Raw genomic sequence first — 10873 nt, 5'->3', positions numbered from 1 at the left:
TTTTTATCTGTGACACTTGGTCTAATCTGTAGGATCCTTTGCACATCAGGCTGATCCATTAGCTCATTCATTTTTTCTTTATCCCATTGTGTTGTTCCTTTTCTGAACAGATCCTTAACTTTTAGATCTGGATTTGACACTTGACCTACACCAAGACCATGAGCAGGAGCTGGGGATCATATGGAATCCATTTATCTTTTAGACATTTGTAGATGGACCATTGCCAACTCTCCATTGAATCCCCTTCTCTATGAGTTCTTGTGTTTGAATCAAATTTCTCCAAGCATAGCTTGATCATTGATAGGTTTTAGCTTGCAAAAACTTCTGTAGTATTTAGCTTCGAAACCTCTAGCCACCCAAGAGCTTAGGTTCTTGATAAATCTCCAGGCTTGTTTTGCCAGTAAAGCCTTGTAAAAAATGTAAAACGCCTCTAAAAATTATATTTCGAAAAGGAAAGAGTTACTTTGGGGACATTAAACATAATTTTATATTTGTCTCACTTATGAGATGTTCGGCTCAGCTTAATAAAATATGTTCGATGTAAAAGAAAGAAAAAAAACAAGATCCACTGAATAAATTAATCCTAAGAAATAGTTTATGAATCAGCCATGTCGTCTTGAATCTCGTTAGGAGCAACAAGTCCAGGAACCAAAAGCATCTTTTGTATATCTCTCTCAATTTGAGCTGCAGCTTCTTCAGCATATAGATCTTTGTTATCCTGAAAAACAAAAAACAAATCCATTCAAAATACAGTTTGAACGAAATGTACTGTTTATTGGAGAGAAACCAAATGTTTGTAGTTAAAACTATTATAATACCTGAGCAGAAAACTCTTTGGATTGTACAAGGAAGTCTCGTATGTTCTCTTTAAATCTCGCAATGTCACTTCTCGACTCGTAAAGTCCATTCACAAATTGCGTCACCTGTTTGTTTGTAATGTCAAAAGATTAAGTTGGCAATGAAAGAGCAAATCCTTTGGTTAATGTTAGTTAAATTACCTCAGATGTAGTCATATTTGGGAATGATGAGCTTAGAAGCTTGATGGTGTATTCAAGAACAAAGGCAGCATTGTTTGGGTATTGCTGAAGTACTGTTGAAGCATCCCACAGAGGTTCCGTCAAAGATTTGCTCTCAACCTGAAATGTTTTTAAAACATGAACCTTCCTTAAGAAAACTGCAGAAACTAGCAAATGGTGGATTGTGCGTGTATATGTATTAATATTACCAGGGAAAATAGATGTTGTAGCACCAACACATGAAGCTTGAACCCAGGCTTGTGGAAGGTATCGGTCAAGACGGCGAATATTTCTTGCTCAATTTGCATAAAGTACGTCCGGTAGAATTGGTTAGAGAAGTCAGACTTCTGTTACAATTAGAGATAGGAACATGTTACAGATCACGCACTTAAATGGCACAAACCAATGGAGGATTAGAAGTGAAACATGGAAATTTCGAAACCTGAAACTTTTTCAGCAGCTCCAGCAAGAGATTCAGCCCTGTTTCAGCGATGTTTCTTTCGGTATGCCTAAACGCCCAGATAACTGAATCCATCACTAGCTTCAGTTGCTGATGAGAGGCACAAAAAAGGGAAAAGCTCAGGGATACCATTAAACCAAATTAGTCTAGAAAGTGCTAATAACTCTCTTAAGACCAGGTGAAGAAAACTAAATGCAAGACCATAATAAACACCAACCTCACTTGACAACTGTACCAAGGCAGGGAAACAATAAGTCGCAATAGCACGAAGTAACGAGAAAAACTTGAGGCGGTGCTCTGGATAATCTTCAAAGTTCTTAGTGATCATCTGCATACAAAAAAAAAGTTGAGCAAACGAATCAGCCCTCACTAACTAGTTCCTTGTATTCATAACTACCGGGTAAAGGTTGAGAATGAAACAAAAGACAAGTTTTCCTTTTCATGGACCATAGAATTTGTTACCTCCAAAGTGCACTGGAAAACAGCTTCAAAAATGCGAGGCACTTCATCTTGCATATTAACCTTGTACCTAAAACAAACACATTTCCATGTTAAGACTTCTCTTTTGATAAGGCATGCATCAACAGGGACAAAAGACATACTTGTTTATTATTGTTGCGAAGAGTGATAAAACTTCGGACTCCCTTGCATCGGGAACATTTCTTGCATAGTCACCAAGAACTGGATCCATCATCGGTGGAACAAACTGTTTGCCAATGTGTGGCTGGTATTCAGCTTTGTCTAGAAAAGTTTCTATCAACTTAAGGATTTCTCTCTTAACAGATCTGTTCCATGAAGCATAAAAGATGTATATATATCATTCAAGTTTGTAAATATAATAAAGGGCGTCAAGATCTGTGATTTTTTTTTTTAATTTGGTGCAGAAAGCCATCATACCTTAGAAGTTTAACAACAGATGTCCTCGAAGCATACGGGCCACCTTCAGCAATGTTGCTTGACACGAGTTCACTGTACATTCTGGTGCACAAGAGGAAGAATAAAGCCGATGCTTACTAAATAGGGAGATAAAAAGTATGTAAACATATAAAGAAGTATAGAAAAGTTACCTATAAACATTCAGCATATCCAAAAAGATCAACGAGATTTGAGATAAGAAATATGTTCCTAGTGAAGTTGCAACTCTCGTATTTGTCTGCATACAAATATAAGTAAAAAAAGGGTCCAACTAACTCTAGAAGATGAATAAAAAGCGTATACCAACGTAATATGATGTCAGACCTGGAGGATACTAAGCACAGTACGTATCATATCTGGGTCTTTGAGGATATCTGCATTCTGACGTGCTTGGCCTATAATTTCTGTCCATTTCTACATTGAAGAAGGAAAAAAAAAACTTTAGAAGCCATGGAAACAGAAGCTTAACAGTGCCTTTTTGCTTAATAACAGACCTGATTCGGGAGATCCATCAACCTCTGTATATATTCACTCCTCTTCTGAGGATCTGTTTCTGACAGGATCATACTACCGACCTAGAGAGAGAGAGAGAGAGAGAGAGAGAGAGAGAGAGAGAGAGAGAGAGAGAGAGACAGAGTGAGATCACGGTAAGAAATAGCTTCCCATCTCCATAAACGAAACACGACCAAAAACACGTACAGATTCATAAAAAGTGTGAATCTGATGAGGCTCAAGATCTCCAACAATAGTAACAAGGCCTGACAGAAGTTCAGATACAAATGGCTCCTTCTCTCCAACCTAAAAGAAAAAACAAAGATGACCCCATTTTAGATGATAAAGTAAAGGGTTGAAATGTGCATTAAATGAACCAGTACATACCTGAAGAATAACGAATTTGCGCCTGCATTTTTGAACAATTTTCAAGAATGTATCACACGCCATGTCCTGAAAGGACAAGGTAGGATATTAGCTTGAGCAGAAAACCAGACCGCATGGAAAGCAACAATAACTTCTATGAACGTTGAAATGTAATAATTGTTGGTACATGAATGGTTATGAAATCAATTTTTTCAATCGGTCCTACTTCATTATGAAGGATTCAGCCAAGAAACTGTAACTTCAGCACGAATTCTAAAGTGTAACTTTAAAACGAGAAGAAGTACCTGAACACCAGGATGTGTCTCATGCATGAATTCAAACAGCTTATGAACAACTGTTTTCAGAAACTTCCAGTGAGCCCTTAAGAACCTCGAGTACTGTCCAACAACATACCTAAAACGAATGTACAAGAAGACAAAGATCAAATGAACAAGTTCAAGTTTTAGGATGATATCATGCTACCAAGGAACATGTGATCCATTTATAGTAAATAATCTCACACTAAGTAAGTATCAAGCAGGTTTCCATATTAGCATTTATAATGTACAAACAAACTCACATGATGTTGCTTGCAATAACAGCTTTATTGTCTTTTCCCTTGATGATTTCACATAAACTTAACAAATCACGAATAACCATCACCAGAAATCTGTTTTCCTGAAATAAAGACACGACAATGAGAGCACTAGTAACATTAGAAAGATGCTACCAAATAGCTAGAGCCAAAAAAATGCATTTGTTACTGCATTACAAACAAAATTCTCAAATGTTGTTCGTTGGAGATGCAAGTAAACAACAATGAAAGCGGAGATCTTACCTGGTCAACATCCATGGAACCAGAAATAGATCCAATAGCCCAGCATAAAGTGTTCAGATTGTTCCATGTCCATTCCTCCCCACTCAACTGTTTGCTTAGCTTACTCAACATCTTCGCAGGAACAACAAAAGGTTGACGTCAATACAACAGGGTCAGCCAAGCCTCCAAATAATTCACAAAATAAGGACAACCTGACATCTCTAGTAATATGTACCTGTCTTTCAGTATCTTCATGACCAAGGTGCGAGAGGTAGATTAATGTCTCCCGCATTATCTGCAACAGTGTAAATATATGAAATGAGAATACCGTATGATTGAAACCTAGAGTAGAGCCAATATAATAAAATACTATATAGAACTTCTTCCCAATATAGCATCATAAGTGTGATTCGAGTAAGGATATAATTTGTTTAATAATTATGTACAAATTCATGCCTCCTGTGAGGATCTAGTATATCTTATGTAACAGAAGATACCTTATATTGGACAAGAACATCATTATCCTTCATAGTTTCACGGACTATATTCCCATTTTCATCTTCAACAATTATCACTTCTTCAGGCTTAGCCATACGACTAATCATGAGCCCCCTTAATTTTGACAATGGATCAGCATAAAGTTTTTGTCGCTCTGTGACTTCCGGTTTGATGCTACCAGCCGTACGCGGAAGGCAAGCCATCTAACAATAGGCAAATCAAGACAAAACGTAAGTAGCACAATATACAACCCTAATCTCCATCTTATGCAAGAATCTAGAGAAGCCATACTTGCAATCCAAACAGACTTGGAGTTAGACCAGGGTGGCCGACATGATGATGCAACGTAAATAACTCCGAAACTAGTGAATTCCAATAGTCCAAACAAACCTGTTCACTCATAAGCAAGCAAAAACTATCAATTTCCAAAGCATTTACAAATAACATGAGATAATTCTTCTAATAGTATTATTAGTAAACATCAAAAAGTATAAAGATGATTCACATTACCTTGAATACTTCAGTGTCATCAACATATGAAATGTTAATGAGATATCCGAGACCAACAAGTAGTAAAGAAACAATCTCGGGTGCAGATTCTAGGACTTTTATATGTGACTGCAAGCGAAGGACAGAGAGCAATATTACTATTTTTGAAATGCATATAAATATATGAAAGAACAAAGACTAGAATAAATAAATGCAAACCCTCATCCCTCGTTTACAACATAAAGCCTAAAATTCAAGGAAACCCCCACATAACACATCTTACTCCACAAGGAAAGAAAATTACCTTGAAAAATGAAGTGAAAAACAGTGCCAAGTTCTGGATAAAAGCCTAGAGGTAAAAACAAATATACAGTCAATATCTCGAAGTGTTACAGTAAGATATGGGATGGTCGGAACCTAATGTTAGTAAAAGACTTGCCTGTTCCTCGTCACTTCCATTTGAATATGCCTCTGGGATATTGATATCTAAAGGAAGCATTGCCTGCAGACATGAAAACAAAAGTAAGCCAATGTAACTTAAAAAGTTAAGATAATAAGGTAAATACCATAAACGACCAGATAGAGTACATAATCAGCTTAAACTGAAAGTCTTGAAACATCAATGAACATAACCAACAAAAAAAGAGAAGCAGCATTACCTGCAACTGTCCCATGAAAATGCTGTACATCTTGACATATTGCCCATTGTAGAAGTCCCCACAATCAAGAGCTGCAACCTGCCAGATAACACACAAGCCATTAGACGGTGACAGTGAAATAGTGACACCAAAAATACCCGGACTATAAACCAGCATACCTCTGACAGACATTGAAGAGCGAGATTCCTATATGCTGGCTCAGGGAAGAATTTAAGGAGGGTCTCCAGCTGCGAAGACGAGAACAGTAGTAAGGATATCGCAAATGTGAGACTTGTTAACCTCTCTAAGTCCACTTATATTACAAATATATTACCAAGGGTGACTCGAATATATAGCCAAGCGGAATCCAAGAAAGATAGGCATGCAATGCAGAGAGCGTAGCACGTATAAGCTCTGGTCTTTTGGAAGCTGAGAGAACATATAGGCACAACTCATGAATGAGTAGAAACTCGCTGCACATTACAAAACAGAATAAGTCAGTAGAGTATCATCAGTTGAACATTTATGGCAAGATTTTGAACACAGTGTGCTCTTGATCATTCTTTAATTCTAATAAATTAAACTACCAGAAAAGTCTAACTTGCCTGTTTAGGGACTCTTTCAGCTCCTTAATCTTCTGCTGAGTCATCTCTCCTCTTGAGAAATCAAAGACCTCTTCGCTCAGGAGCTAACGAAAACAAGGAATGTTATTTAAAAACTACATCATGGAACTTAATGCAAAAGTAGTTAGACAAGACTTACCTTCAAAATAGCCATGCAATTCTCACAGATAGTCTCGCTAGTTTTAGCAGCTTTAACTAAATCAGGAATAAAGCTCCTCCACTTCCCAGGCCACTCATGTTTCACGATCTGTATTAAGCACACCACAAATAAACAGATAGTAAACACACAAGAAGGACTCAAATCAAAAAAAAAAAAGGAGGGATCACTCTTATCAGCATGAAACCCTGAAGACATATATATACCTGAACGAGAATGACATTTAACTTGTTGACATAAAGCCTTTCCGATCTGAAAGATCCTTCATCCCCTGAGAGCTACACGATAAGAAAGTCCGATGTCAAAACGTTGCATCTTAGTTCTAACTAAACAACCTCTAAACTAATATATTATACCTGGACGATGACTTCAGAGATGTAATTCTTCATTCCATCACGTTGTTCAACGGGTAAGGCATTCCACCTGTATTTGATAACACCTTCTAGCACCTGAAAAGTGGAATCCATAACATCTCTCTTTTTTTTTTGTTCCCTCTCTCTATAGCAAAACCTTATTTGGAAGGTGAATAAGCAAGCAAAAACTCACCTGAAGAGCAAAGTACTTGGTATGTGTACTCTTGGTGCTTTGTAAAATGTGAACCACTTGAAGCCAGGTGTCAGGGTTGGCTTTCAATTCCCGCAGGATATTATCCGCAGCAGCTCTCTGAAACAAACAAACAAACAATGTTTTCATCATTTAAAATCAACACACAGATCCAATTCCAAAACCCTATAAATCGAAGAGGCGAACGCCCTAATCGAATTAAGCAATCAGCAGATTAAGAAAACAAGACGAAGGATTGATTCGTTTATTGTTCATCGATTAGGAACCATAGGCCAATGGACTTACTTCATCTTTAGATCCTGTTGAGTAGAAGGCCCCAACGGTGGCGTCGAGCAAAGCGACGTCGATAGGCTGACTCAAGTCCAGTAACTTCTCGGCAGCCATCGCGCGGGAGGGAAGTTGAGAATCAACGAAGGTCGACGAAGAGAGACGGAGACACGGAGAAGAAGTTTTGTATAGAGAGCGAGGTGTTTTGCAGAGGGTTAAGGGAGAGGCGGTTTATATATGTTATCGAGAGAGGTTTATGAAGAAGAAGGAAGCCTGAGATTGACGCAGGGAGGGAGAGGAAAAAAAGGAAGGAAGGACTTCTAGAGTTCTTATTATGTTGACCGTCCAAGGGTTTTGACTAGTTTTTTCTTTTGTATTATTGTAGCGCAGATACGCCATTTAAAACGATATACTTGGAATTAAATATAATGAAAGGTTATGTAATATTTTATGTCAATACATGGGAATGGAATAAAAGGAAAGGCTTATATAATTAAATTGAATAACCATTGGCAATACACTGTTTCTATACAAAAAGATTATTTAACTATTTTAAATATTTTTATAATATATAGATGAGTTATAATATTAAAAATTATGCTAAATGGTATATTTTGTTACTATCTGTGTATTGGTCAAAGTTTATGGTTTTGACTGCATTTCACATTTAGAGTGAATAATCAAGAAGAAAAATTAATTACTTAAAAAATACTTTTATTTACCTCGAAATTTTATTAATGAGGTAAAAACTATTTTCCTCTTATTTTTTCTTCTAGATACTGTTAAAAGAAAGTGACAATACACAAAACAAATGTATTCTAATTCAAACAAGAGCAAATATTTACTCCACTCCCTCTCCTCCCTTTTTTCTTTTTCTTTTCTCATTTACTACAAAATTTTCAAGATAACCTATATTAAAAAAAATACAGGTTATAAAGTTTGGAAATTGCAAACTCATTAACACAAAAAATCATAATTTACTAACTAACCAAAATTACTTTTTCTCTTCTTTTTTCCTTCCTATCTCCCTCTATCTTCACTACAAAACTAGTCTTTTTTATATAAAAAAGTTCATGAAAAATAATTCATTGGTTAATTATGTCAATATTGGTGATAAATAATGTTACAGTTTAGTATTATTTTAACCAAAGCATCAGGATCTGAGCCATAATAGCCCACTTTCCCAACAAATTATGGGCCACAAAATATCAATCAAGGCGAAGCATGTAAAGCACACAAAGCCCAACAAATCGAAACGGTGCGTTTTGGATAATGTCTATTGTATCTGTCCCTTGTTGTTTGGAGTTCGAAGACGAACGTCGAAATCGAATATCCAGGCGAATCCGAGTGAGAGAGGTGAAGAGGAAAAAAAGCGATGGCTTTGACGGTGGCGAAGAGTGCGTTAGAGACGATTAGAGAGAAAGGTCTCGGCGGTTTCCTCAGGATGATCCGTGAAGAAGGCTTCCTGTAAGTTCTTCTCAGCTTATTTCACTTTAGCGATCTCGTGGATTTGATTAGATTCCGTAAATCCTAGCAGTTAGCAAGAGTTTTTAGGGTTTTGCAAGACAATCTCTCCATGTTCTAATTGGTTTCCTTTGAATTTTTGTTTCCCTGATTGCAGGAGATGCCTACCAGATGGGAACCTCTTGTAAGTATATCTATCTCTCATATTAACTGCTTATTGTTTCACTTCTCTAGAGATTATGTATATATATATATATGATTCAATTGATTGTTCAAGAATCCTTTGTAAGTCGAGCTCGTTGTCATTTTGTTATATATGTCACCAGTTACTTCATAGATGATCACAATAGGGTTAAAAGTTAGTGTATTTTAGTTTAAGTTGAATTATGTTTGTTCTAATAGGCTCTAGATAATTGGTGAATTTGGCTGGCATTTACATCCAACTTTAGATTTTTATGCTTGCTTATAAGGATATGGAGCTTGATCTAACGTCTTTAGATTTTTAATACAGTGATGTGTATATATAAACGTGACATTTTTGCAAAATATACTCTTTTCGAGTATTTCCAAAGTGGTGTCAGTTGTTCTGCCGTTACTGATAACTATGATTATATACGACTTTGATTTTGCTTAGCATCATGACATCCATCTTTTGTTCGCTTGCTGGTTCCCATTGTTAGTGTGTATCACATAATATACTTGAATCTTTGTGTTTTGTTTCCACCTTGTTTAATATTTGACCTTGCTGTTGAGTCATAGTTTCTGATCGATATAAGTTTTGGTGTCTCTTGTTTGATCATTCAAGGCAAACTAAAATACACAACATAGGAGCAACACTCGTTGGCGTGGACAAGTTCGGTAACAAATACTACCAGAAGCTGGGTGATACTCAATACGGTACGTGATTTTTTTTTCTAATAACTTGATGTAGCCATGCTTTCTAAGCCATACTTTTGCTAAAAATACTGACGCCACCTCTAGTATTCATGATACCAAACATCGCTCTTCCAATAAACTTTATATAGTTGACTTCAAATGTCTTTTCTACTCTGAATTGCAGCATTTGGTTTAACCATATAATTTTTTTCTATCCAACCAGCATCTGTTAGTTCCTAGATCACACCGTAATCTGATGACTCAATGAAGTCGGAGTAAGATAAGTTGAGCCTTTTAACCTAGTTCAGCAGAGATTTGTATAGCCTTGTTTAGGAAATGGCTAAGTTGTTATCGAAGCAAAATCAAACCCAGTCCATATGATAGTTTTAAGGATATATGTGGTGAACGTCTCCCTTAAAAGATCTTTTTATCTGTTGAAGACATAATGGGGAATCTATAAATGTGTATATAAAGGGTGTTTAGCCAATTACATGGAGTCTCTTGCTAACAGGTAGACACAGATGGGTAGAGTACGCATCCAAGGATCGTTACAACGCATCTCAAGTACCAGCCGAATGGCACGGATGGCTTCATTTCATCACTGATCACACTGGAGATGAGGTAATAAATAAAACCGATTTCAAATATGCTATAGTCGTAAGAAGTGCTTCCTAACTTGAGAGAAAAAAACCCAATAATCTCTCTCCCTTTCTTTCTCTGTTTGAAGCTGTTGAGTCAGAAACCAAAAAGGTATGGGATTGAGCATAAGGAGAACTTCTCTGGAGAAGGTGATGCATACATTTACCACTCCAAAGGACATACCTTGAACCCGGGGCAAAAGAACTGGACTAGGTACCAACCATGGGTACCCACCAAGACCAAGTAAGAATGTGAGAGCTCTGGTTTACGCTCTTTGAGAATCTCTCTGAGTTATTGGTTGTTTGTTTCTGTCTCTTTGAATAAAAAGCAAAATCTTTTGGATCTAAAGTTGAACAATTGGGTTTATGGAATTGTGTAATTGATAATGTTTCATCTCATTTTGGTTACTTGAGCTTTCCTTCACCTCTAGAGAGAGGAGTGTGGAGGACTATAAATAACAATATTATCTTGAAAAATAGTTTTATCAATTGTAATTTTTATGAAACGAACTTGTAGATTTGTATAGTAATCTATGTAAATTACAGAAATAAATTATGCAAAAATGAGAGCAACAGAAGTAAATTACAATGAC

At 36.5% G+C, this 10873-nt stretch overlaps 2 protein-coding genes across 2 annotated transcripts; one reads left to right on the top strand and one right to left on the bottom strand.

The window, feature by feature from the left end:
• Positions 1-416: 416 nt before the first annotated feature.
• On the bottom strand, positions 417-7651 carry LOC108813649 (protein EXPORTIN 1B). Its single transcript, XM_018586268.2, has 32 exons — positions 7321-7651; positions 7018-7134; positions 6828-6920; positions 6678-6749; positions 6454-6561; positions 6297-6379; positions 6026-6164; positions 5871-5939; positions 5713-5790; positions 5493-5555; positions 5358-5402; positions 5075-5182; positions 4856-4954; positions 4564-4767; positions 4302-4361; positions 4088-4198; positions 3830-3927; positions 3555-3663; positions 3271-3336; positions 3091-3189; positions 2886-2966; positions 2716-2805; positions 2544-2629; positions 2374-2454; positions 2079-2261; positions 1939-2005; positions 1694-1804; positions 1459-1566; positions 1226-1363; positions 999-1136; positions 819-923; positions 417-718 (listed from the first exon to the last, which is right to left on the bottom strand). Exons 1-32 carry the CDS (start codon positions 7417-7419, stop codon positions 596-598), a joined length of 3231 nt encoding a protein of 1076 aa, XP_018441770.1. The 5' UTR covers positions 7420-7651; the 3' UTR covers positions 417-595.
• Positions 7652-8602: 951 nt separating this feature from the next.
• Positions 8603-10759, top strand: LOC108809166 (probable NADH dehydrogenase [ubiquinone] 1 alpha subcomplex subunit 12). The gene is made up of 5 exons (XM_018581299.2): positions 8603-8769; positions 8924-8950; positions 9572-9663; positions 10154-10263; positions 10370-10759. The coding sequence occupies exons 1-5, from the start codon at positions 8678-8680 to the stop codon at positions 10526-10528; spliced, it is 480 nt and encodes a 159-aa protein (XP_018436801.2). The 5' UTR covers positions 8603-8677; the 3' UTR covers positions 10529-10759.
• Positions 10760-10873: the final 114 nt, after the last annotated feature.

Source organism: Raphanus sativus, unplaced genomic scaffold (assembly GCF_000801105.2).
Source record: "Raphanus sativus cultivar WK10039 unplaced genomic scaffold, ASM80110v3 Scaffold0389, whole genome shotgun sequence".
Classification (NCBI taxonomy): Eukaryota; Viridiplantae; Streptophyta; class Magnoliopsida; order Brassicales; family Brassicaceae; genus Raphanus; species Raphanus sativus.
This window is presented reverse-complemented; position numbering and strand designations above follow the sequence as displayed.

Excerpts from the sequence above, each read along its gene's own strand:
- LOC108813649 (XM_018586268.2), bottom strand. The coding sequence starts at position 7,419 with ATGGCTGCCGAGAAGTTACTGGACTTGAGTCAGCCTATCGACGTCGCT. Across the intron at positions 3,337-3,554 it reads AGACACATCCTGGTGTTCAG|GACATGGCGTGTGATACATT; the intron begins GTACTTCTTCTC and ends TTGTCCTTTCAG. Across the intron at positions 2,455-2,543 it reads GATATGCTGAATGTTTATAG|AATGTACAGTGAACTCGTGT; the intron begins GTAACTTTTCTA and ends CTTGTGCACCAG.
- LOC108809166 (XM_018581299.2), top strand. The coding sequence starts at position 8,678 with ATGGCTTTGACGGTGGCGAAGAGTGCGTTAGAGACGATTAGAGAGAAA. Across the intron at positions 8,770-8,923 it reads ATCCGTGAAGAAGGCTTCCT|GAGATGCCTACCAGATGGGA; the intron begins GTAAGTTCTTCT and ends CCCTGATTGCAG. Across the intron at positions 9,664-10,153 it reads GCTGGGTGATACTCAATACG|GTAGACACAGATGGGTAGAG; the intron begins GTACGTGATTTT and ends TCTTGCTAACAG.